Source organism: Falco rusticolus, chromosome 8 (assembly GCF_015220075.1).
Source record: "Falco rusticolus isolate bFalRus1 chromosome 8, bFalRus1.pri, whole genome shotgun sequence".
NCBI lineage: Eukaryota > Metazoa > Chordata > Aves > Falconiformes > Falconidae > Falco > Falco rusticolus.
Window position 1 is genome coordinate 1,841,608 of NC_051194.1, and position 26,784 is coordinate 1,868,391.

Below are 26,784 nucleotides of genomic sequence, written 5' to 3' on the forward strand. Positions count from 1 at the left end.
TGTCTACACACACAGAGGTTGTTTTAGTTTTTCCAGCCATAAGTATAAAGTTCGTGGCTTCCACCAACACACCAGTATGATGGTACATACAGCACCTGCAACACTCCCTGGGCAGCTCCCTTGTCACAGGCAGCTGTGTTTCATCCAGTGGCCTTTGGAGCTGGACCCTGTCACTGATCTAGTTCAACATCCAGACAGACACACAGAGAAGAAACCCAAGTTGCTTCTGCGAGAGGAAAAACTGAGACCCCAGTCACATTATCAAACAACTTTTATCCCAAGCAGGCAGAAGCTAGTGGCCAAAGAACAGCTCAGAAACAGGTCTGCGTTTCACGACGACCTCTTCCTCCTCCTCTGTTACCTCGGAGAGGGAGGAATATGAAGGGAATCCCCCTCTGGTCTTTGGCTTCCTCCTCGGGCCTGTAGTGGCAGCCAGGAGCTTGTTTAAGGACGAGGGTTTCCTCAGACCTTTGGTGAGGTCGTAGAAAGCCATGTCATCGGATATGACCCCCAAGAAAGTGCTAGTGGAGCTCAAGATTGAAGCCGCAAGCTTTGTGGTCTTCTTGATGGGCACAGAGGGCTCCGTGTTGGGAAGGCTGGGGTCTCCCAGCAAGCGCCTGACCGCAGAGGAGGCCCCTTCCTGTAAGTACTGGTGTGGCTTCTTCCCACTGTAGTCCCTCAGGTCGATCTTGGCGTGGTAGCTGTAGACCAGCATGTTGATGATCTTCTCCTGGCCGTGTATGGCAGCCAGGTGGAGCGCCGTGTAGCCACCATGTGACCTGGCATCCACGTTGACGCGGGCGCCCCCTTTCTCGGCCGCTCTGATGATGTTTGTCACCATGTCACAGTTGCCGTTCTTGGCGGCCCAGTGCAGGGCAGTGAAGCCCGAGATAAAGTCCCTCCGGGCTGCCAAGCTGGCATCGCCCAGCAGCAGCCCATGGAGCTGCTGGGTCCACTGCCCGCTGGCCGCCATCACCAGCCACTGGTGCTCTGCCTCTTCCAGGGGCACCGCTGCCATCTCCTCGCTGGCCCGATGGCTTTTGGGCCCCCGCCGCAGGCCAGGCGACCGGGACCCGGCCTCCTCCTCCAGCAATGGTGGGGGTGTCAGGGGGGACCCCGGCTCCTCAGGCGGCCCCGGGGCGGTGGCGGCGGCGGGGGGCAGCACGCAGCGCACCGGCAGCATGCAGGGCTTGGGGAGTGGCTCCCGCCGGGGCCCCCCCGTGCCAGTGGGCAGGGGTACCCCGCCGCCGCCGCCCTGGAAGAGGCCCCGCAGCTCGGAGACGGCCCGCGGCCACGGCAGCTCCTCAGGGGGCGCCGGGTCGGTGGGGAACGGGGCGCCGCCATCGCCCCCCTGCGCCAGCGCGCCCCCCGGCGGCGGGGCGGTGAGCAGCTCCCTCCGCAGGACCGCGGACCGGCCGCCGTGCTCCGCCGCGGCGTTCAGCTCCATCGGCGGCCGGAAGGTGCTCAGCAGCGCGGCGTGTCGCTCCCGCAGGCAGCCCAGCACGGCCGCCGGGCCGGTGTCGGGCTCCGCCGCGCCGCCGCCACAGGTGGTAGAGGAGCCGTCGCCTTCCCGCGGCGGAGGGAGCCCGCCCGCCCTCCGGGCTCGCCGGTCTGCGCAGGCAGGAGGCACCTGCGGCAGCAGCCAGCGCGTCCTCCGCGGCAGCTCCCGCTGAGGTGATCGGGCCGCCCCGCCCCGCCCGCGCCGCCGCCCCCGGCTGAGGGAGCGGAGCGGCACCGGCTCCCGGCGACTGCCTCCGCCCGCGGGGCGGCGCTGCGGGGAGGGCCCCGCACCGGCTCCGCCACCCGCCCGGGCCCCCCACCGGCCCCGTTCCCGGCCCCGCGCCCCCAGCCGGTGAGGAGCCCGGCGGCCGCCGCACCCGGATCCCGCCCGCCGGCCGCCCGGTGCCTCCCTGAGGGCGCTGAGGGGGCGCGTGCCGGTAGGTGCCGAGTGCATCAGCTCCCCGCAGCCTCCTCAGGCGGGGGCGGACGCTTCGTTCCTTTACTCCTCTCTCAACTTACTAAAACGATTCTTTTTTTTCTTTTTCTTTTTTTTTCTTTTTTCTTTTTTTTTTTTTTGTTATTTTATTTCAGTAGTAAACAGGTGGTGCAGCTTTAGGTAGCAATCACTCTGCGGCCGGGTCTCCGTTCCCTGAGAAGCCTCTGGGGCTCTGTGGGAGCTGCAGTACCTCTGGGTCAGGGTCTTGTGCCACGAAATCAGTCAGAAGACAGGTGGACGGGTCAGTCTTTTGAAATACATTCAGCTCTCTGTGATACTATATATATTCTCATACCTATTCTCTATATGCCTTTTATTTCTATTGCATCTGCACCTATATAAACGATGAAATCTTCATAGCATGCCTGCCCCTAATCATGTACACCTGGAAAAGTCCTGCTCTTTTTCCAAAGAGATGCTGTCTCTGCTGCCAGATCAATTACTTCTGCTTAAGCATTTAACATAATTACTGTTTTCTGTTCTACAGGGGGGGAAATCCCATACAAATGCCGTTCCCCAAGCAAAGGAGTAGGACTGAAGATCTCTGAAGGATGGCGTTCAGCCTGCAAACTTGTTTTCTCCTCCACTGAGTGTTGCAACTGAGATCACTAAATCGATTCCTGAATGACAGAACAGTTTGTCTAGGAAAACAGCAAAAGAGATGGAACACAGAATGAACAGTCAGTGTGGTATGAAGACAGATAAAGGTAACTGTCTGTACAAGGATGGTTATGAAAACAGAAAATAGATTTGGTTTCATTTTCACTGTCTTAGAACTAGAATAAAATGGAGTATCAGCCTGTGCCAGTCTCCATTTTGAAGGCAATTGGAGGTGCATCGATCCCCATGCAGTGCATCTCTTTCCCTTCTCATTGATGCTGACCTCCCTTCTGCCTCTTCACACCTTTTACTGGTGCTAGAAGAGCCTCTTCCCACAGATTGCTCAGTCTTCCTTTGGCAGTCTTTCCCCTTCTTTCTCCATCTTTGCACAGATCTCTGAAAAGCCATTTTATCTCTTGCTAACAAGCTGGCACTGAGCCCGTTCCTCAAAATCATTTTGCTGTTCTAACATAACACGTAATAGTGTGTAATCTTCATGCTGCTTGTAGCAATTCAGTATTTCTACCTGAATTGCACACCTCTTATTACTGCCTTTTTACATGGTATATGCAGCAACCTCGCCCTCTGCTGAGGCAGTCACTTGTGTCTAGAGTTCTACTGTATTAGCAATGCTTTCTAGCTTAATGGCATCGCCACAGTTCTGCCTGGCCTACTGTAGAGAGCTAATAATGAGCTATAATAAACCAAATGCTAATTGCTATACCTTGCTTTTGCTGTTGATTTCTTTTCCGTACTAGAATCCATTGCAGGCACAAGAAAACCTCAGCAGTCTGTAATTTTTACATTGTGAACATTCAACTATATCCTAGGATATAGGATAGTTTCATACTATCCTAGTTTCCTAGGATATAGGATAGTTTCATACCTGCAAATGAGTGAGAGGAGGAGGGAAAATAATTCAGCATAGGCTCTTTTAAAAAATATTTTCTTATGTTACAAATGCTAGGGGAGAATTTGCTCCTATTGCTTGAATTGGTTCAAGCACAGCAGGGTATGTCCTCGGGCTCGCCGCTACACTGAGGGTGTTTCTGTGGGTGCTTGCAGAGAGGTGCAGCGCTCCATCCCTGCCTGCCCAGACGTCAGCCTCCTGCACCCATGTACCCTTTGAAAGCCACAAGGGTGCCATCAGATCCCACCTGTTTGATCCCTAGCCTGGCACCTCTCCTGCAGAAGAGGGGTCTCCTCACACCAGGCCCCCAGGAAGCCTCACTGCTCAGCACCAAAGGGGGCAACCCTTGGGTTGCCAAGGTCCTATCACCTCCCTGGGGGCTTATGTTGGGTCGAGGTCCCAAAGGAGGAGTGTTACTGAGACTGTTCCCCACTGCAGGTCCTGACATTCCTCATGGCCGCAGAGCAGAAAGGCACATCCCCAGGAGGTCATAGAAGAGGAGACAGGATATTTATGAGTGTGCTTCGTGCCATACCAAGTGTGACCCGGTTGCTCTTGTTTAACTGCTCTGACACAAGGAGCTCCTTTCCCAGGTAATTTTCCAGTGATGCATCCAACCGCCTGTCCCATATGTGCTCACTTCATTCTTTACGAGCAACCCGTGCTGTGTGGTGATGCTCCTCTTCACAGTCTTACTGTCAGTGGGAGTTAGGTTAGTCCTATACTTTCTGAAATTAAGAAGAAAACAACATTTATGGCTATTTCTCTGTATCATTTCCAGACCACAGCATGGGGTGCATCCTATTTGCCAACCTTTTCCTTTATCTGTTGATGCCTTTTGGGTGCCCACCTTTCAGGCTGAGTGCCAAGTACCAAGAGATCCCAGTGAGCTCCTCTTAGTTTACTGGGCGCTGGCTGTATTCTTATCAGATTGCGCAGCAGAAATTAAGCTGTTCGAATTTTATTGATATAAATAATAAAAGCCTGGAGCATTATGGGTGTTTATGCTCATCAGCCATCTGAAATTTCCAGCCCTAAAAAGCATGAGAAGTTTTGCCTCTTCTGTGTCACCAAAAACCTACAAAGCAAGTATTTTTTGTGGGGCTTTTTACAGAATACTGTGGGCTGCTTCATAGGAGATTTCAAGCCATCTGTCTTGATATTTTTAATTTACTGGCTGGGATAAAAACAATGTACAGAAAGCTGTGATTAAATTAATTTATTACTACCTTTTTAAAACACAAATGTTGCAGTTTGCTAGTTCTGCATCATAAGCTATAAAGAGCTGCTCCCTTTTATAACTGTGTGACTGAGGAGAGTTACCTTTCCTGTGAAGAAGTTTCACAGACTTTCAAACTATCAACATTACAGTGTAGTAAACCAAACCACATAGAGAGAGCCTGGGGCCCTTTCCCACCCCCTCAGGGGAAGAAGGTAAAGGTTATATGACCAATTATTCACACCACACAAACCCAGGAAATAAAATGGGAGATCAAGCAAAGCATCTAGTCAGAGCAAATGAGTTTCTACTGACACTTCAGAACTGAAGGAGATGGTATCCCGGGGCCTGGTCCTTCCCGCATGATATTCTCAGAGCCACAGGGAAGGGGAGGTGCCAGGTTGGAAGCAATGGAGGAAGAAAAAGGGAATATGGAGGTTAGTCTCAGTCAGACAGGATGCTGCGGCTTTACAGAAAGGTGAAACTTAGGTGCTGTTGACTATGGGTGGGATTTGTACCTCAAGCAAAACTCATTTTCCTCTGTAATGAAATCAGGGTTCCCAGAATAAATAGGATGACAAAGCCCATGATTTTCCACTTTCCTTGTTGATATTTTCGTGTGAAACAAAGAGCATGCATTGTGAAGGAAAATAGCTCTTCCTTTGTTCCATGGAGAAATGCGGTAAGCTTCCATAGATAAACAATTGAGCAGAAGTTTGTGAAGGGGCAGGGAGAGGGGAGGAAGATTATGTGCAGATAAGTAATTTTCTCATAAATGAGGAAGGTTCAGCTGTAACTCAAGGGCCTTGGTAGCTGGTCGGATGATGTTTCTCAACAGTGAGTCCCATATATTATGAGCATAACTAATGAAAGTTTATTAAGGTTCTTGGTGGTAGTGCTGCTAAAAGAGTAGCTATGAAACCATTTGATTTCTAATAATTCCCAGGAGGACACATAATGAGAAATGAATAGTTACCAGTAAGCTGCTTCCTCTGGCCTGTGTTGAAAAAGTTCAGGAGTTCTGTTTGTCTGCACCATCTGGATTTGAAGATCAATGATTTTACTCAGCCCTGAAAGAGGCAGCCATTTTCAAAAGGCCTTGCTCTTGCAGCGCTCTATTCATGTGGCAGGTAGGATGATCACTTGCTTACTGTGGCTGTGTGTGAAGTAAAAGGGGCTGTGATAGCATTTATTTCTCTCCACTTTCACTGCCAGTATGCAGGGTCACAATGTGAAGGAGTAAAGCAACTCCTGCTGATCTCCCCACTATCAGAACTGTGCTACTGCAGTGCCACTGTCCTTGCAGCATGGGGCATTTTCCTTCCTCTCGCCAGGACAAAGAGGTTCCAGGAAAACATTTGCGCCTCTCCAGTGCTTTGTGTTCTCTGCCCCAGCTCTTTACCTGTAGAAAATTCACAACTTATTCTGAATTCACTGTAGATTTAGCAGGTACAAATATTCCAGAGTCTAAAATCCTTGCAGGAGCATTCAGCGCTGTAATATATGTGTAATTCATTAGCCATTAGGAATAATTTGCATAACAACTGCTTAACAAGCAGTTAAAGGAGCCACCAAATCCAATTCTCTTCTCTTGAAGCAGTTTTTATGCACCTGAAGCTTTTGAAATTAGCAGGATTTCTCTTGAATTGGCATTAGAAATAGTGTGCTTTTTGAAATAACAAGGTGCTTAAAAATAACTGCGAGCTTTTACACAGCACTCTCCTGTCACAAAGATCTGCCCCGTGCTGGTGGCAGTGCTGATGGGCAAAGGGAGAGAGGCCTCCAGCTGCAGAAGGTCTCAGCAGCGAAGCTGAGAGCGCCAGGTGACACCTATGTTGTCCCTTGATCTGTTGCAATGTCTCAGAATTTCCTGTATGCCGTGAAGTGAATCTTTGCATCTGACCTGCAGCTCACAGAAACCGGTAGCTGTCTGGGAATCTGCTTTTGTGAGCCTTGTGTTACATTCTGCAGTCTGTTGGCAGGGAACAGAGCTCTTAATGAATCTGTGTCAATCACTTCTCTCAAAGTACCTGGAATAATGGCATTTGAGCTGTGTTAAGCAAGAGTTTTTACATTGTCTTAAATCAGGACTCCCAAGCTTGCCTGTAAAGTAAAACAATCGACCAAACAAACAAAAAAAGGTAACTTTTTAACCTTTTTATCTGTTTATTTTTGCTTCTTTAAGTGATATACAAAGGCAGCCTGGAAAGTTAGCTCTGCTTCTGTATAAACTGTTCTACTTGCATCTGTGCACCAGAAATACCAGATTTTAGCTTCCCCATTTTTGCTGAAGGACCCAGGGAGAACTGGAGAACCTTTGGGAATTGGCCAAAGAAACAAGATGGCAAAGCAAGGATAAATGAAAAAAAAAGGTTCAGCAAGCTTCTACTGCTGCTGTGGATGGAGAGAGACACAGCTCTAGATGCCAAAGGCCAGCAGGTCAGCTTGGCTGTGGCTGTGACAGGAAAAAGATTGGGGTTTTTTAGTAATTTTTGGTGACCCAAGAAATTAAATTAGCAGATGGTGTTCAGCAATGGCCTTTTTAGAGAAATGCAACATTTTTGCAACCTGTCTTTAGCCAGAACTGATATATGGATTAGAACAATTAATTTGGCTGTAGGCAGTCCACTCAGGAAGGATGGAAAAAACCTAGTTCTTCTGACCTGCACTAGATTTATCATGTTTCAAAAAGCAGATCACTTGGATACCAGCTTCTTAGGAAATGCCTTGAAATTACTTAAAGGGAGAATACAACCTTCTTCCTAATCTTTGACCCCTCTAAGCACTTGCATTTGATAACCTTTGCCCCCTCCCTCCATTTATCTACATCTGATTTTTATAGCCTGTTTTATTTCTCCAGCATAAGCACATCCCTTCTGGTATGAGTAGCTCTTCCCAGAGCTCCTGCAGCACAATGCAGGTGGATCCCAAGGAGTCTTGGGAAGAATCAAAGATGTGGAGATGTAAAATATGATCTTGCATGCCTGCTTTAACACAGCAACTCAGTACCCAGCAGCACAGTGTGATCTCATGTATTTATATTACCGTAGGAGCAAGAGAGCTTTGTTCAGATCACAAATAGCAGGTGAGGGAGAAGATAGGTGTTAACAGAGAGTGCAGCTCATCCAGTATTGTAATGAGATGTAACTTCTGTTTTAATTTGTTTGCTGAGGTTTGGTTGTCTTTGAATACTTCACTCCTGCTTTAGGGGACTCCAGGGATTTTTGTGCTTTTGTGGACAATGAATGAAAGGAATTGGGGTATTTGGTATCTTTCCTTTTCCTTATCTTGCCAAAAAGTTGGAATTTGGCAAACCTTTTGAAAAATAACTGGAAAGGGGACCTAAGCACAGTTGCTTAGTAATTGGGGTGGGGCTTGGAGCTTTAGCTGTGTTGTAATTAGGTTATGACTATATTTGTGGCTCTCCTTGGTGCAGGAGGCTGGAGCTTGTGTTGCAGGTGATCTAGGAGCACCCGAGTAGACAAGGAAGAGTTTGCTGGGCAGAGCTACTCTCGGTAAGCTCTCCCTTGTGTGTTCTGTGGGAGGTGGTTACATTATGCAGTTAGATTAGATTAGCATCCTGCACCTAGCATAATTTAGGGATGTTCAGGCCACGAACTGGTTCTTGAAGGACAATCCTCACCAGCAACAACAGCAAAGATGGGGCAGCAGGCTCTGACCCTGCATGGGGAGGGGAGCATGGAGCCTCAGGCCATACTCAAAAGTTATCTTGATTCCTTAACTCTCCCTGTGGCTGGTTCGTGCACTGCCTGGAGAAGCAGCCCTGAGGGTGGTGTTTGGGGAGCAGCTCAGCTAGGCAGGTGTGCGTCCAACAGCCAAGAGAGAGGGCTGAGAGTGTGCCCAAAGCTGCTGGGAGGATTTCTGCTGTGCCCTCAAGACCTGCGTTGTAGCTGCTGTCATTCTGTGCAGGCAGTAGGTTTTCTGCAGCTCTCACGGGTAATGGGTTGCAAAAAGGGCTTGCTCTTCTTGAGGTGGTCCAAAATGATCTCAGCAGTCCTTTCCCCATGCAGAGTCTGCATTGTAGGGAGAAGCATTTAATTTCTCTGCCCAAACTCGGCTCTCCGACTGGAAGTGTGCAATGCTCCGAAAGATGGGATGAGGAGCAAAGATGAGGACACAGTGGCTGATGGGCAAGACTGGGGAAAGCCTAAGAAAAAACCAGAGCAGCAGACAGATTAGAGGTGTAGGTCTGGTCCAGTGACCCAGCTGCACGACTGAGCACACGTGGCTCTGGTGAGCTGTCCCTCAGCGGGTGCACCGCAGCAGAGGGCACCACAAAGCAAGAGAAACCGCTGCGTGCTAACAGCTTGTGCAGTGCGAGCGCCTTCGTGGGTACAGAGGCTGCGGGAGCTGGCGATGGGACGGGCTTTCTGCTCCCTGTGGGAAGGGCTGACAGGCCTCTGCCGCCTGCTTGAACTCGCCATAACGACGGGCTGCGCAGGGGCCACGGGCGCTGGGCACCCGGCGCGGAGCGTTCAGGGCTGCCTCAGCGCCACACGCCGGTGCCTGGGGGGGCTCCCCGGGACGCACAGGGAAACGGGTCTGACTGGGGGGTCTGGCTCCTGCAGAGGATGCTCCTGCCGCTGCTGTCACAGCCGAAGTCAGGCTGCTCTGTGCCGCGGGTGACGCTGCGTGGCCGTGTCACAGCCCCCTCCACCCGCGGGATGTCACCGGTGCGCCCTGTCACCCCTAACCCCCTTCAGGGAGGCGGGGGGACCCCCAGGGGCGGGCCGCAGCCCCTCCCCCCCCCCGCAGCCCCTCTCCCCCCGCGGCGGGGCCGTAGCCAGCCCACCCCCTGCCGCGGGCCGGCCGCAGCCCCGCTCCCAGCCCCCTGCCGTGGGAGGGGCCGCTCCCGCTCCTACCCGCCCCCCGCCGGTGCCGGTGCCCGGCCCCCGGTGCCCCGGGCGGGCTGTCGGGCGGTGCCTGTGGCGGGCGGAGGGGAGTTTCCAGGAAGTGGCCATATTGGATCCATTCAGCCGCATCCACCCGCGGCGGGGAGAGCCGCGCCAGCCCCGGCCATGGCCGCCACCGACCTGGAGCGCTTCTCGGTGAGCAGCCGCGGGCCGGCCCCGCTCCCCCGCCCGCTCTCCCCGGGACGTAACTTGCGCTTTCTCTTTTTCTTCCTCGGGGGAAAATAATAGTACTACTAGTAACCGTGTAGCCGGTGGCGGGGCCGGGGCAGCGTGGGGGATGCGGCGGCGGGGAGCCGGGAGGAGCCGGCGGCGGGGGGTCCTGGGAGAGGGGCCAGGCGGCGTCCCCGGCCTGGCGGGGTGCGAGGCCGGCCCTGCGGGAGGGTCCTGCTGCGGGGCTGCGAGGCCGCGGGCTCGGTCTGGTGCTGACAGCGGGGTGGCGGTGTGGAGGAGAGCCCTTGGTGACGGCTGCTGGGGTGGCCAGAGGGCTCCCGGGGGGTGGCCAGTGTCCCTGGGTCTGCGGGGTCGAAGTATCCCGCACAGAGGGGCAGAAAGAAATAGGGTCAGACCTTCCTACATACGAACTGTTTACATACCGCTGGTACCTAAGCACTGAACCAGTGAGTAAGTTAACGGTGTGTATGTAATACTGTGAGAGAGACGCCGATGCCGACACGGGCAGAGCAAACCCTCGAGGCTAACTGGTCGCTGAGGCAATGTATGGAGAATGCTGTACAGCAAATATGGAGCGTGACCTGTGCACCGCACCTCCCCGCAGCTCACATGTTGTATAACTGCTATCGGAAGTCAATCTGCCGAAAATCTGTGTCGGTGTAAATCTACTTGTCTACCGCTTCAATTTTGTGGTGTTGTTGGAAAGCCATGCTAATTAAATAGCTTGGCGATGCGTCTTGTAGTCTTTCAGAGCTAAAAACGTTTTTACTGCATTAAATAGCATAGCTCTCGAAAGTCAAAAATGTCTGGTGTGATATTGCTAAATAAACGAGAACAGCAGTGGCGGTTGTCTGAATTATAGGCATGCCGTTTGAGCACAAACAAGTCCCTGCTACTGTTTTCTCTGTAAACTACTTTTTGCCAAGAATCTCAAACTCTGCTTCATTTATTTGAATCCTGGCCCAAAAGTTTCCAGCTCAAGAATGAATTTGCAAGACTGTGACTTACTTAGAACTTGCATGAACGAAAATTGATTGTGGGCTTTTACTTAAGAAAGTAAATGCTTCTCAACTCTGGGGAGAGGGGATTAAGGTAAAGCCTCAGTGGCAAGGAATGGAAACACCGTAACAATCTCACTGCAATTCTTCCTGCGTTTGTATCGTGTATAAATACTTTTGATGTTTTTGGTGTGTCTGTGCAGGTTTTCTTAGGTGTTACAGGAACCTAAAATATTGCCTAGCCTGGGAGAAAATTAAACTTAATCTTGTGTTCTTTGGTGTGGGTACTTGAATGCTTGGTGTACTTGCGTCAGTACTCCATCAATTTTATTTAAAAAAAGAAATGGGGGGGGGGGGGGGGGGGAATGTTCCCAAAGGTGCTTGGCTCTCATTTGGAGCACCAAGGTGAGATGGCTGGGCTCCAACATGATTTTAGTGCCCAACTCCATTAAGAGAAAATCCGCTTACTTTGTGCAAGCGGCTAGGGTGAGTTTATAGGGGGCTGCAGGCCCTGTAGATCTGGTGATCGGCTGATCTTTGCCTTTGGCCTAGTTTGCCTTTTGCCTGGAGCCACGGATCTGGCAGAAGCAGGTGGGAGAGCAGCACCTCGTTGTAGGGCAGGGGACAGTCCCAGCTGTGCTTTCCTTTATCCTCAGCATGTCTCAGCTCTTGATGCTGTTCCTCCAGCAGCATCATGGAAACCTTGCTACTAAGGTGTTCAGAGTTGTTCTTTCTGCAGGGTTTACAGCTTCCTTGATGCCACTTGATATCACTGTGCCTCAGTTTCCTGAGCATAAAGTCTGTGTGGGAATAGCTCCTTACTGCCAAGAAGAGGTGATGATAAGTTCATTTATTTTTACTGTCTGTTTGTATCTGCAGTGGGAAGTAATGTTGAAAAAGCCTCTGAAGGAGGTTTTTGATACACAGTAAGTCATGCTATTCAGATTGGTGAAGCTATTTATAAGTGTCCAGCTGACACTGACATCCTGGAATGTAGTGACCCTTAGGTTTGGATAATGTGTTTTCAAAACTCCCCAGATGCATGCTTCCCTTGTACAGTCCTCCAGAATGCCTCTGTCTCCAGCACAATAAAATAAAGTTCTCTTGGAGTGTTGCTGTTGGAAATGACCAACAAAAGCAAATGAAAGGAAGCTCGCCCATAGAAAACTGCCTCTAAGGCAGCAGAATCACACCAGCAGTGCTCAAGACTGCCTTTGTTTTTTGTGAATGTAGTGCTTGTGAGGGAGATTGGCTTCAGCCCCTGGAGACTGAAGTTTTCTGCTGATCTGTCCTGAGAATGTGATTCGCCACTGACTGCAGTGTTCAAGGGCTTGGTCTGCAGGCATTGCTTCTAGGTACCTGGGGCCAGTTGTCTTCGGTACCGTTACTGCCGGAGTGGAAAGCAAGCTGATAAAATTTGGTTTAATTATGAAATACTTCAATTTGTCATTAAAGCTCGGAACTTCTCCATTGCCTGCTCTGGCCAGTGCTGAGCTAGCACACGTGATGACTGTGTGCTGGAGCAGACGCTGGCAGTATTAGCAAGGATGTTGTGTTGAGTGGGAAACAGCCCAACCACCACGTGCAACTGGAAGCCAGAGAGTGCATGAAATGCAGTGAGGAAATGCAGAAGCTCTGGAGAAAGCTAGAAAAGCTGCCACGGCAGGAGAAGTGAGGGAGAAGTGACTAGAGATGCCTAGGAGAGTAAATGGGATGAGATGTGAGACCAAGACTGTAAGACTGTCTTGCTTTTGAGAAGCTTTTTGAAGCCCTCAAATCTGTTGCTTTCTCTCTTTTTAAATAAAACCCATCGACCTCCCAAAATGCTGTCATTAACTCTCTGCATTAACCCGTTGTCTGATTTGGAGGTGCAAAGGCAGTTGCTTGGGCTCTAAACTGAGCAGCTGTGTGCTCTGAGATGCATGTATGTGAGGAGGAACAGGTGTCCTCGGCTATAAGGCTAGGCTGACATAAGGATTTAACATTATGCTCTAAGTTTTGAAAATGTTATGGTTGATTGCTTTGTGTGCATGCTGTGACTGTGTGTATGGATGAGGGATTTGTGAACATCGACGCGAAGTGAAGGGAGGGCGGGATGCGTGCACATAGCTGTGTGTGAGGTGTGGTTGTGCAACAGCTGTCTACACACAGTCCTGGAGAAGATGTCCCTTGGTGTTAGTAATTGATAGCTAGGCTTTTACTGGTAGCTTTTCTATAAATTAGTGCCCCTTAGAAGATCTTACATGAAAAAATCCTACCACTTTATGTAGAGGAAAGCTGAATAACATCTTCCTCGCTGGAAACAGACAATGGTGGTGGGTGGGGTTTTTTTTTGTCATAGCAAGCAGCTGAGTTGGGGGGGTCTGGCCAGTTCAGCAGGTCATCCAAGTGTTGCCTGTTTACACACCACTGCCTTCTTGTGACCTGCTCCCAGCTCTGCTGTAACTGCCTGTGTTGTGATAAATTTCATGCATTTCTGCTGCTGCTGTTTTCTGTAAGCTCTCCTTTTCTCTTACTGACTGCACAGCCTAAACCAGCTCCTCCGTGTGCTGGAGTTACACATCAGTCCATGAAAGATGGGCATGAGGAGTGGGCTGAGAACAGCTCTGTGTGCCATGGCTGGGCAGAGAGGTTGCCACAAGGCTTACCACTGTAGGTCCTAAACATAGGCTTACATTTTCTTTTAATCAAACTCCCAAGGAAAACATTTCCATGGCTCAGTTCCAGTGGAAACTGGCGTTGGTTTGGGTTGGGACATTCCCCCTGCCCTGTTTTTTGCCCAGCCAGTGTTACCATTTGGAAGTTCTGGGGTTAAATTTCCTTGTCTCTTTTTTATTGTTCAGTTATTTTACCTTTAGCCTGGAAAAACTCAAATGATCCCCCATGCAGCGTGGAACAGAAGTGACAGATTTTTCTCCAAGCTGGTAACATGCACCAGGAAGCAAGCCCAGTGGGAGCAGCCCTTTCCCTCCCTGCCCTGGCCAGCCCTTCAGCCTATAGTGTATGCTTTTTTGGGAAGGAGGGATGGAGGAAATGGTCCTCCACTGGAGGAGACAAATTGGTGGTTGCCTCTCCAAGCCCCGCGTTCCCTCCCTGGGAGGCTTGCCTGTGCTCATACAGGAAGACAGCTCTGACTGTTTCAACCGCAGGACCAATTAGGTCAACCACAGTCCATCACAGTTAAACACTTTTTTTGAATATATGTGCTGGGAACAAATATGTGCCCAGAATTTTTTTTTTTTTTCTTTCCCCACTCTGGTGCTGTTGCTGGCAGTGAATCTGGAGCGTCTCTTCCTTTTGCAGCAGAGATGCAACATGTTGTTCTGCGTGGGAGCTCCAAAGCTGCTCTTAACCGCTCGTAATCACAGTGAGCGCTGAGGCAGTGGGTGGAAGGATGTGAGCTGGCGAATGCTGAAGCCGCATGTGCCCTCTGCATCGGCAAAACAAATGAAAGCCTGAAGAATAACTCTTTCAGGAGGCCGGCACGGTGTCAGGGCTTGTCATCAGCACTGTGGTGGCAGCTGTCAGCCAGTCTCTAGTGTTGTTGGAAGGCCAAAAGCTCCCTAAATATCTTCTGTAGCAGAATACCAGTGCTGTCGCCAGCTGCGGGGAGAGACACAGCCCTGTCGCCGAGTGCCCCCACTGTCTCCAGTCCTGTCGTCTCGAGGCACCACCATGCAAACGAAGCACTCTGGGGACTGGGCTGTTTTTCTGTCTGCAGGAATGACAGTTGTGCTCGTCTCCTTCTCATGCTCCTTTGGCTCGGAGGTTGGGAGGGGAAGAAATGGCGTGATGCTGAATCGGCTTTTCCTGGGTTGTGCAATTAAGAGGAGGAATTTGGGAGGCCATGGAACTGAGGGAGAGATGCAGGGTGTGGGCACACTGTTTGCACCCTGCCTGCATGGGGTAGGGGCACAGTTACATGATTAACTTTGATTATTCAGAACATGTCCTGGGCACGTTATAGGCTGTGGATGGGAGAAGCTGCCCTGCTGCTTTCAGATTAGCTGCAATCCTTAGAAATAATGTCCTGTCCTCTGTTTTGATGAGAGGGAGCCTGTGTGTTCGTGCTTAGCCTGCCTGTTTCTCCCCTTCCCCACATCTGTGTAGCTGCAGCGAGCACTGGGTTTATGCTTGAAGCTTTGCATTCATATTCACGTATCATAAAAGTATCAGACGGGTAAGAGAGCCTACCTCTGCTCTGAGAGCAGCTCAAGTGAGACAAAAATACTGAAGGAGCTGCTTCTCCTCAGTCCCAGCCACATGCTTTCCTTCCAGAGTCTCATCTCTGCTGTAAGTGGCCATGCTGTCCTCCAACTTGTGACATCTGGATGCAGAATTGGAGCCAGACAGGGAATTGGCACCCTCCAAAACAGGGTGACAGTGGAGATTTTCAGAGGGCTGGGGGAGAACAGTGCTGGTGAGAACGGCAGGACTCCCGGACATGTCCCTGGTCACCGCTCTCAGCTTGCGGGTCGACCAGAGCCTGTGGGGTCGGGGTTGTGGAGGCACCACTTTGTTTAGATGTTCAGATTCCTTTGTGAAGCCAAAAAGTGTCCATCTCCCCCACACATGAAATTCCAGAGATGTCAGACAGCTAGACAGCGGTTCCCAATGAGCACCCTGCCTCAGGGCTCTTGCCCTCTCTGGCTTGCACAGCCTCCAAACCAGATTGTCGCGGGGAGCTGTGGAGAGAGCGAGCCTGGGCTGGATTTCCATCGAGGGGCTTGGGGCTGCTCCTGTCCGCTCCTTGCTGCCGCACGAGGTGCTGCGATGAGCCTGTGCCACCGCTGCATTACGTGCACAAGGAAACATTCGGGGAATGCATCCAGAGTCCTCCACAGCAAGGAGCATTCTGGCTGGCTCCTGCCGTAAGAGAGAGGCAGGACACGTCCCTCGACTTTTGCTTGGCTGAGTTCATGTCTGCCTGCAAAGGGCTGTACAGGCATGCCTTCAGCCGTGGGCCAGGGTGAAGCATGATCCCAGAGCGCCTGGTGTTCACACTGGAAAACTGAACCTTCCTGCAGCAGCCACAGCCAGGGTTGTTCGGGTCGGTCGCTGGGAGAGGAGACCAACCAGGCAGTGTCAAATAGTGTCTGTTCCTGCAGGTACCCGGTACGTGCCGGGCAGCCCCGTGATTGTGGGGCAGGGAGGCAGCGCTGGGTGTCTAGTCCAGACCCCGCTGGCAGCAGGCTGCTCCAGGCCTTGGATTCTCATCCAAGTTGATCCTGGCTTTCAGCTCTGCTACAGTAAAAGGGCTGTCGGAGCCAGCCTGCCAAGAACGTTCTGCTTCCCCCAACGTTCCGCTTCTGCGGCAAAGGTGTTTCTAGCTCATAGTCATGAATATAGGATTATTCCGTATTTTCGTACAGAATGAATCGTCCTTTCAGCCTATCTTTTTGCTAAATGTGTGTTTCAGATAGTTTTCTCCTTTCTGTTGCCTTGAGTCTTCAAATTAAAGGTGTTCTGTGCTAATACACTTTGAGGCTTTCTGGAGGCGCATGCTAATAGGATACAGAGCAGTCAGCATATTAGCACAATGACTCTAGTTCAGCTCTTGGGGCTGCCTGGCTGTGCTATGTAAACCTTCTCTTTTTGGTGTCTTCCAGGCAGTGTCACAAAGAGACTTGTCCAGTAGTTGCAAGAGCTGTCTGTGGAGGTCCTGTGAGATGGTTGCATAAGGCAAACTGGGGAAAAAGGATATGGTGGTGACCAAAACTCTTGGGTTCCCATTAGATCTCTGTTTCCTTGTCTAAAAATATACTGAGTAATAGTATTTATTGTAATCAGGCAATAAATTCTGAAAATGTATGTGGGAATTAGCTCTGTTTATTTTAAGTGGTAACTAAAACAAGTGATCTTGGTGGCTGATAGCCAGCATGGCTTGTTCGGCATGATGGGGATCCAGATCCTTTTCCCTTCTTCAACATTTCTTTTAAACTGCCCCAAACCTTTTCTGTGGCACCACTCCTTAGGGGTAAGCACCCAGTTTCTCTCTTGGCTTTGTCCCACAGCCATTTGTATTTGCCATATTCTCCTCTTCCTTGTGGCAGGACAGTGGGGAAAGGAAGAGATCCTGCTGGTCAGATCAGTTGAGTGCAAGCTGGGAATGCATCTGCTGCCTTGGGTGGACTTGGGAAAGCCTCTAGCTAGATAAGTGGATAAGATTAGTCTCTTGTCAGGGTTAATTGTGAAGTTTCATCAAATTAAAAGCCTCAGCAACTTTTGAATAAATAATTTTGAAAAGAAATGAACCAGAGTAGTCTGGTGTGTTCTCATTTATCTGTATTTTGCGTTGTTTTTAAACAGACTGAAGGAAAAGTTATGTTTGTGTTTTGGAGTTCACTTTCTTGGTTTTGAATAGTGTATGGGGGGTGGAATTCTCAGGCTGATGAGAAGCTGAACTTTCTCATCCTTTAAGGTCATTTTGGAGGAAATGTCTCTCATTTTTGGTTCCATAGTTTTCTCTGTTTTAACCAACTTTCCTTATTCTCAAAGGCAGCATTCATGTTTGCAAAACATTGTGTGCATAATGCCTGACAAATCCTGTTTGGCTCCTTTGTAAACTCTTATCCAGTACTTGTGATAGGGACAAACTGCATGTTTTATCCTTTCTTAATTAAGAAAGACCCCAGATTAATTAATTAGGCTTCATAACTGTTATAGGGAAATCAGTAAATAACACCTTAAGGAAAGGAAGCATATGGGAATTTTGCTTTTAGTGTAAAAAGTCAGAGGAATTTAAGCCAGAAACAGTCAGTTTGTTTGCAGAAAATTAAAACTGATGTTGCATTCACAGGCTGTGAATGTATCATCTTGGATGTATGTTGTACAAGAAAAGATGGGAAGCTTTACTCTCCCTTCAAACTTGGCTCTGAACATCAGCAAAAACTGATGTTTTAAGCCTGTGCCAATTAATTTGATTCTGTAGATGTGTGTAGAGTTTTTATTTTGTGTTGTGGTTTGTTTGGTTTTTTTGTTTTCTTCTTTAAAGGAGGAAAGGCTGCTGGGACTGGAGCAAGCTAAAGGCAGTGCCTGCAGTTCAGCTGTCTACTTGCAAATGTTAAAGCAAGTGGGCTGATGCAGAAGGGGGTATGTTGCGCGTGCAGATCCCTGCTGCTGGGTGTGCTTGGCGTCCAGTGTATTGCTGGGACATCATCAGTACAAGGTGTGCCGCAGGAATCAAAACACTGCTTTGGCACCATGGCTTCGATTCAGAAAAGCAGCTAAGGAGTTTGCCTGAGGAGTTCCTCTCTCAAAAGGAGTTTCGCTTTCTCACTTGAATCCTAGTCCACCTTCTCATGGGTAGGTGACTACAGTGTGTGTTCAGCACGCTGGGTTTTTACAGGTGTGCATCAGAGCTTTTTCTTCCCCAAGACTAGCCTGGGGCACATGAGACATTGTGAAACACTGATACTGGACCAGTGATTTTTTTTATTTTTTTTTTTTTTTTAATTCTTGTTTTCCCAAGATGTTGAGAATTGCTCTTTGCAATGCGCTTGCTGGTCTCATAAAAATGGGTCCAAAAGCTTTCAAGAAAGGTACCACTTCAGGCAATGTAACCTTTAGTCAGCCCTAAAAGAGAGATCCTTAGCTTTTGAGTCATCTTGCCTCTAATGTAAAGTGGCTTTCATATTTATCTGGCTTGTCTTGGTGGTGACTCCGTATCTGGTTTCTTCAGTGATGTTTTTGCCTGCCTGGAGTGCAGCTGGGAGCCAGGAGGGATATGAATAAAGGCTCAAGTGTCTGGGAAAATTCTTGGCATTCTTAGGAGAGCGGTTTAAAGGGGGGCTGGGAATTGTGTTGTTTTAGCGTTTTAGGTTTTTATTGGGAGACTTCAGTGTGGGCTGGGAGCTTGTGAGCGTGCAGCTACTGGAGATGACTGGCTGATGTAGTGTCGTGTACGTGGAGGGATGGCTCAGACGTGGCTGAGCTCTGTGTTGGAAAAGAGAAGGAAGTGACAGCCACGGGGCTTTGCCCTGCTGTTGCTGGCAAGAGCAGCAGCGTTGGGCATTTACAGTTCTTTAGGGCTGCTGCAGTGAGGAAAACACTGTTGCCCTCCCTGCACAGGCATAGCGAAGGCAGAGTTGCTTACACCATCTCAGATGTGTCCTGTTGGTTTGGCCACGTACCACCACCAGACCGGGCCGGAGCAAGAGGTAGCAGAGAAGTTGAAGCATAGCAGGTTGCTATTGTAAGACAAGTGGTACATCAGCATAAATCCCACATCTAAAATTTTCTCTGTGGCCTTATTTTTTTCTTGCTTTCTTCTTCCCCCAGCCTGTTATTCACTGCTCCACAATGGGGAGCTGGAATTTTAAGCACACGCTTAAGATGAACTGAAAAACTTGAGAATTGAGTATGTGCTTGTGCTTTGCAAATCTGCTTGAGATCAGATGGCATCTAATGTGACAACTTCAGCCTAAAAGGTGCTGAGATCTCCGCTGGCCAGCCTCAGCTGAAGGCACTGGAGATGAAAGGAAGCACACTAAGGCACCAACGAAGTTGTGCTTACTACCCCTGAGCCCCTCTGTTAAGACTTCCTATGCTCAGCATCCTCTGACTGTTGTTAGACAGCCTCAAATCTGATCTCATCACTTCTCTTGGGCCATTTCTTTCTGCTTAGTAGAGTGCAAAGAGCCAGTTCATGCATTGACGCTGTAATACACCAGTCTTTAGCTTGTGAGTACAAGAAGAAGATATTTTGATGTGTGACAGTGTCTGTTTTGAATGTTGCCAACACCATAAAGGTGCTTTTCAAATGTCAGGTGTGGTGTTGCTGTTACTGCCCCATAGCTGCTGAGCTTGGCAGAAGGAATGTTTTCTTTGTGGAAACTTGAGTCTGTACTTGCTGCTGTTTCTTTGCAAATGTCAAGTGGCATTTGTTGACCAGTACTCGGGGATGGGGTGGGATCTTCTGAGAGAGGTGATCTGCTGGATTTTTCTGCATTAATCGAGAAACTGGGCCAAGCCCCAGGGAGTGTCTGCTTGGACAAAGAAGCTGAATTTGGCTTCCAATGCTGTTTGCCAAGGTCTCTAGGCAAGTACTTAACTGCTCCATGACTCAGTTTACTTGTGAAATGACAATAAAACAACCAGCCGCCTCTGTAAGAAATCTTGTGGTGATGGGTGTTTGGGGGAGGTCCCCTCAGCATCACACAGTTGTGCAGTTGGGGTAGGGGTGCTGGAGCAGACCTCCCCTTCCATGGTTTGTGGGCAGTTTGGCTTGTCCTGCTGCCTGAGCTGCCTGGTCCGAGAAGGGGCCAGGCAGTGCCTGTGGCTGGCAGCGTGGCTGCTCGGGGTGTCAGCATCCATGAGCCTGTACACAGGACCAGCTTGCTCTGCCAGAGCTCATACAATCCTTCTGCTCAGTTGCAAATGAGACTTCCTGCATCAGGACCGAATAATTTCCTGATACCATGCATTTCCACTTGGGATGCAAGGGAATAGCATCCTACAGACCCCACTGGTATGTGTGTTAGTCTCTGTGTTGCATGTGCTGTTGTGGATTGTGGACAGGGAATCAAGACGGTGAAGTCATAGCTTTGTGACTAACAGCAGTCCCCAGCTGTGCCGGGTGCCGAGCCAGCCCCTGCAGAGCAATGACCGCTCCGTCCCACCACGGGAGTGCTGCCAAAGGTGTCTTGGCCGTGCGGAGCAGGGCCCATGGGAGCACTCTCTCCTCTTCCTCTTGCTGGTCTCTGAGCCACACTGGTTGGGGAGCTGCAGTCTGTCTGCTAGCACTGTTTTATCTTTCTGTTTTGATTTGATTGTAAATGGGAGAGGAGAGGATCTGTCTGTGCTCTGCACATTGCAGGGTGCCTGGCACACTGATCCCGGGACTCCACGTATGTGTGTGCTACCGCAGTGCAAAACGATGTGCCCGTGGGTATATCCAGAGCTACTGCAAGGCATTGGTGTGAAGGTAACAGACGGTACCCAGGTTGGAAGGGGACCTGTGCTGCAAAGTCCTGGAAGATTCAGTATTATTTAAAGTCAAGGTGTCATCCAGGATTGAGTAATTCATAACCAAAAGTGTGCCTTGGTAGTGGGAATTGAAGCACTATGGGAAAGCGCTGTGTAGATGTTGTGTTGTTGCCTCTTGCTATTTTTTCTGTGTGTGAAAAACGTAAATGGCAAAAGCCCAGGAAGAGAGGGACCTGAAATACTGCTGCCTGTGAGCTCCTGGAACAAGAAAGCTCTCATCTGAAAGGCTGTGCTTCCCCTGTGCATGGGGCTGGCGTCTGGGGAGCCTCAGCCTGGCCACAGCTTGGAGACAGCCCGGGTCAGCCGTGTGAAGGTGCTGGAGGGAGCATCTGGGAGCAGCACGTGCCTTTGCCTTGAAGGTCATTGCTCAAGTGTGTAAGCCCTTTTCATTTAGCAGAAAGAAGAAAGGACTGACTTTCCCCTCCTCTTTCCTCTGTAGGCTTTTGCTGTTTTGCCTTGGAAAATGTCAGCTGTTCATCTTTCTCACTCCCGTTTTGTTGGGCTGTAGAAATAGGAAAAGGCACCTTGGGTACAGAAAAATGCTGTGCTGTTCCTCAGTGTATTAAACCAGGAGTCTTGTACGCTGATGACTGCTGTAGCAGGGCTCAAGATTTACATTGCAACTCCCATCATGCCAAGTTCAAAATAATAAAAAAACCCCCACATTTTAAAAAAATAAATATCACCATTTATGATGGTGGCATTCAGTTATGCTTTTGTTTACCCATATGCTTTCACCTGCTTCATTCAGGAAAACAAAACTGTGGGTTGTCTCAAGCAGAAAACACAAGCATATGTCACTGAAGAGCATTTCTTGTTGAGATTAATTGAAAGGTGATAAATCTCGACTTATTTTTAGGGTTTTTTTTAACCAGCTGATGTCAGAATGGTCTTTTATGACTGAATTCCACTCTGTTCATACTGCTCCTGGAGTGAAAGCAAGGAGAGGAGGGCCAGCATATCTAAAAGCTAAGTGAGCCACTCTGTTCTGCACCAGGAGCCCCAGGTAGGAGAGCTCTGCAGTGGAGGGGCAGCTGGATGTGGAGCTGATCTTGCTGCTGGCATCCCCCATGGGTCACGCAGGCAGAGACAAATAGCTGCTTTTCCTGGAAGAAGTTGCTGAAAAAAATGCAATGATGTAGAGTGAAACTGATGCCAATTTGGAGGTGAAGCATGAAGAGAAATTGATCAGATTTTTATTTTTTAAAGGATTGTAGGCACACTGGTCTATGCTGTAGCCTGTGCCACTTCTCCTCACAGGTTTCTTTTATCCCTCTGTCTACTAGGAAGAGCCTAATTAATATGTGAGTACTGTGTTGACTCTCTGACAGGGATCTGGATTTGGTCTCTCTGTTTCTCTGCTGCCTTTTCTTGTTTCACTTGCAATGAAGGGCCAAATAACATATCATCATCTACGGATGTGGTTTGTGGCCTGTCCCCGCAGCAATGCTACACGTGCCTGCAGCGATGCCACCTCTTGCTTCCTCCTAGCCCCACGGTCCTGCACAGCCACGGTCTGTGGGACCCTGCTGTGGATGGGCTGAAGAAGCTGATGTGGGTTGGAAATGCTGGTTTTAGTTCCCTGGGCAGCTTTATACTGGTGTGGCCACAGGAACAGGCCAGCATGCCGTTGTGCATCCCCAGCCTCCAGTGGACCGTTTCCAGGAGCTGGGGTGGCTCGTGCCTTACAGCAGGTTTGGAGCGCTGTGTTTGGAGGTTTGGTTTCAGTTCTTGTGGTGCTCAGTTAAGTGTGGCCATCTGTGCTACCAAGGGCACGTCTGTCCTTCTGCTGTGTGCCAGGAGAAGGGTCCCATGACGTAGCTGTCAGACCAGAGCCAAAGATCGATTTCGCTCTGGGATGGCTGTTGTTCCTGTGGCTGTGCCCTCAGGTGTCATTTGTGTGCCTGTTGCCTTGACAGACTGCTTCTCGGACCAGCCAGAGCATCTGTGAAAATGTTTAAGGGACTTTGGATCTGAAAATTAATAAATCCTGCTCTGACTTTCTGATGAATCTGTTGTTTCCCGTGAAATTCCAGATGAAAAATACAAATTATCCCCTTGTCTCTCTGCTTCAAGCCCTGAAGATCAGCTCAAGGCACAGAAGATCTTCAAAGAGCATGTTCCAAGGCTCCCTGTAAAGTAAAACCCTGGTAGCTGCCCATCATAGGATGCCATTAGTGACCCAAGAAGTCATGTTCAGGGCTGCAAGTGGCTGCTTATGGTGGGAGTTTGCACTCGGAGCCATCGCAAACACTTAATTATCATGTTGCGAAATGATCAAATGGGCTTTGGGAAAGCTTGGCTCGCCTCATGGTTATTTGCAGCCCCGGGATGGGGTCTGGTGGAAGGCAGGCTGTGAGCTGAGGGACCTAATTCTTACCAGGCGCTGGGGAGGGCAGGAGCGTTGCAGAGACCAGTGCAACTGGAAAGGGCAGGGCTGTGTTTCTGCCTGGCTCTCGCCATGGCTGATCTCTGCCACGTAACCTGCCTGCGCCTGTCCTGCAAGGCAGTTGTGTCGCTGGCACCAGATGTGGCAAAACTCCTACTGAAATTCTTAGCTTTTATTTAAAACAAAAACAACACCCCCTTACCCCCCTTGCTGCATTACTTTTTTTTATTACATTACCCTTATTTATTGCAGCATTTCTATTCTGGATTGGTTATTTATGCTGACTCTTGTGGGCTGGCTGCTTCTGCTGGAAAGAATTCAATTTTGAGTGTGACTTTGTTGTCTTCACTAGCAGGTGAACCGTATCAAGCTGTCCTTCAGCTACCCTGGGTGAGTGGGAGCGGGCCAAAAGGGTTAGTCATTGGGGGTGAGATTTGCAGATCAGCTGCAGGTAGGTGCAGGAAGAAGTGCAGGTGGCTGCTCATCAGGATGGTGGGTGGGTTCCTCTGCAGGGCAGGTCAATGCACCAAACAATGCAAGTGAGCAGAAAAATTAGTTGCAGTCACAAGGCTGTCAGGTTTCTAAGCTCAATGGTTTGGAGGGAAAGAATAAAACAGAAGGACTTTTTTTCCCGGTTCTTTTTCTTTGCGTTATTACTTTCCAGCAGTTGTTGCCGTTGTTTGTCCTAACACAGCAACAACAGCAAAATCCTTTTGGAAGCTGAATGACAGCTGAACATGCTGCAAGCACAGCAAATGTTTTTTAGCTTTGGTATTGGCATTGTCTTGAACTTGAACCAGATTATTATCGCTGCTTACAGGTAAAAAAAAACAAGGAAAATGCATTTCAAGGTCACTGACAAAAATATTTCACTGAAGTTTGGCTCGTTGGTTGAGCAGCTTTAAGAGATGGCGAGCGGTTTTGAGTAAGTATTCTTGTCCCGTAATGAACAGCAACTGAACGCCAAAAAAAGAAGAGAAAAAGAAAGCCCTGTGCAAATGCGTTTGGGTTTCCTCCGGCTGAAGCATGACTGAGTTCTCAATGCAGCCTTGCCTAGCTGGAGCCTATTTTAAAATTGCGAGCAGTGGTGCTGCCTGTTGCCTGGAAACCTCCTCCCAGCCTTGGGCACTCTCAGCCTAATCATAGCCATCGCCAGCCTTTATTTATTTCCCATCCAAAATGTCATCCCAGGCTTCTGGTTTGTGTTTTTGTTTGCTTGTTTTTTTGTTTATTATTTAAAATGAAAAGACACAAAGTGTAACCATCAAACCGGGTGACTTTCTGTGGGAGCGGCGTGCTTGGCTGTCACTGTGGTGCAGTGCTGGGAACTGGTCTTTGAAGCTATGTGAGGTGGTGGCTCGGGGGGGGGGCATGGGGTAGAGGAGAAGTGGGGGCTGAGAGCCTGAGGAAGCCCCACAAGCTCTGCCGATGCACACAGTGGCTTCCTGCACCTTGTGATAGTCTCCTCCTTAAGAGGAAAACCAAACCTCTGCAGCTCTGAGCCCTTTGCAGCACACATGCGGTGCAGTTCCCTTCCCTGCACAGCTGCACCGTCCTGTCCTGGATCCGCAGGTCAGCATTCAGCTGCCTGGATCAGCACGGACTCACCTTTCTCCCTGTGTGCTGGGGACTCTTCCCGCAGCTGGAGTCTGGATCTGTCCCTGCAGAGGTGTTAATCTGAGCTTTGGCATCTCTGCATGGTGACAGATGAATGAAAGAAAGTTTAACTTGGAAGTTTCCCTGTCTTAGGGGCCTTTTTTAATTCACCTAAACTCCTGTCCACCTTAAAACCGTAATTGATGCCATCTCTCCCACAGGAAAACTTAAAATGATTGCTGTTTCTGCTTAGTTAGTGAGCTCGATCGATCCTGATGGGATGACACGGAATTGATCGCAGGGGCCCAGCTGCGATTCGGTTGGGTTTCCAGGGGGAGTCCCTTGGGAGAACGCTGGGCTAAATCAGCTGAAAGCTGGTAACAAGTGCTAGCCAGGGCAGCCAGAAGGTTTGCATGTGAGGCATAGGAGCTGCTTCAGCTGTTCACAAGTTGTTCTTGTGATTGAAATGCTTTAGTTTACGAAGCTGAGAATATTTGTTCTACCAAAGGCAGAACTACAGGAGGCTTTGACTCGAGCTGCAGTTGGAAAAAGGTTTGCTTTTTGATTAGCAATCTTATTGCAGGCATAGAACAATATGCAAGGCTTATCATCTCATTTCTTGTATTTTCCTCTTGAGTTAATGTGAAGTTTGACAGCCAGCTTAGGCTCTTCTTGGTATGCTTGTCTTGCAGTCTTAGTGCTGGGACATTAAGTCCAAATTGTCAGGGACAGACAGAAGAACCAGAGCCAGGCAAAGGGCAGGCACTCTTGCCATCCCCATCTTCTACTGTGTGCTGGTGAAGAAGAAAAACAGCCGTTTGCCAAATAAGCTGTGAGTGTGGATTAATCACGCTCTGAAATAATCTATCTTTGCATCTCCATGGAAGGATAAGTATGCCGGAGAGGCTGCTGGATGGTGGTCTGGTCTCTGGGTTCAAACAGTGTTGCTTGGCTGTGTAGAGGTGGCAGTGTCTGTTGAAATACTTGTGCAAAGCCAAACTCTCCTGTTCTTTGCTAGAAACAGCACTTACCCTTCTGTCAACTCCTCTCTTCTGGACTTTATAGCTGATCTGATCTGATCTGCCTTTCTGTATAACACGGGGCATAGACCTGTTTCTCCTCAGATGTTTATTGTCTTAGTTCCTAAGCAAAGCTTCCTACAGGTGATCAGCTTCATCCTCCTCTGGGGGAGGAAGAGACAGAAGGAAGAGCAAAGTGCATAGAGGGGAGGCAGGAACAGGAACAGCAGAGAAACGGTGGAAAACTGTGGTCACAGATGGTAAAGCAAGAGGATTCCTCACCCTGCCTGTGCGACGAGCACCCCTGAATGCCTAAGCAAACAAAACCATGCTGCTTATGGCAGTAGCAAAGGAAAAATATGGAGTACTTGGGGGAAAACACAAAATCTGTCAAGCCGAATTTGGTGCGGGAGTTTTTAAGAAAGTGGAATAAAAAAGGACAAGGAGAAATTGAGTGCTAAATCACATGGTGGTGGGGTTTCCTTTGCTAATCTCTCCCAGCTGTATGTAGCTGAAGTCTATGCTAGTGTTTTCTTTGTAGCCTGGTAGCTTAGTTCTCCCAATTCCCCCTGAAGATGAGTATTTCCCCCTCTTTTCTGTTGCTGGCGGTGGGTTTGTGCTGTGGTGTGCCAAAACACAAGCTCGTTTGGGCTGGAGGTTATGCAGTGCCCGGGAGGGTGCTTGTTTCTTGGGCTTGGTGGTTCCTCTCATCAGTCTGACTTGCCATCTTTATGCAGTTTGCTAATCTGGCTTCTTCCCCCTACCAGAACGAAGAGAAGAGGAACCTTTCCCTGGGGGGCCATGTTGGCTTCGACAGCCTCCCCGATCAGCTGGTCAGCAAGTCTGTCACACAAGGCTTCAGCTTCAACATCCTCTGTGTGGGTGAGCACAGTCCTCTGCAGCAGACGTGGGCTGAGCTGGCAGCGCGGTGAGGTTGGGACCAGGATTTCTTGTGTGTCCTGCTG

General features: G+C 49.5%; 2 protein-coding genes across 9 annotated transcripts in view; one reads left to right on the top strand and one right to left on the bottom strand.

The window, feature by feature from the left end:
* Positions 1-253: 253 nt before the first annotated feature.
* On the bottom strand, positions 254-1,954 carry SOWAHA (sosondowah ankyrin repeat domain family member A). The gene has a single exon (XM_037397434.1). It carries the CDS (start codon positions 1,952-1,954, stop codon positions 293-295), a length of 1,662 nt encoding a protein of 553 aa, XP_037253331.1. The 3' UTR covers positions 254-292.
* The window catches only part of SEPTIN8 (septin 8), a 53,920-nt gene continuing 28,955 nt past the window's right edge, over positions 1,820-26,784 (top strand). For 3 of the 8 annotated variants that reach the window (XM_037396622.1, XM_037396625.1, XM_037396624.1), the window contains exons 1-2: positions 9,645-9,794; positions 26,587-26,701. In XM_037396622.1, the coding sequence (XP_037252519.1) occupies positions 9,765-9,794; positions 26,587-26,701 (145 nt within the window). In that variant the 5' untranslated portion in view covers positions 9,645-9,764. Of the gene's footprint in view, positions 1,938-2,091; positions 2,238-2,483; positions 2,704-3,944; positions 4,100-9,644; positions 9,795-23,575; positions 23,595-25,963; positions 26,080-26,586; positions 26,702-26,784 lie in introns of those variants that run through there. The other 5 variants (XM_037396629.1, XM_037396626.1, XM_037396627.1 and 2 more) reach the window with 5 other exon arrangements.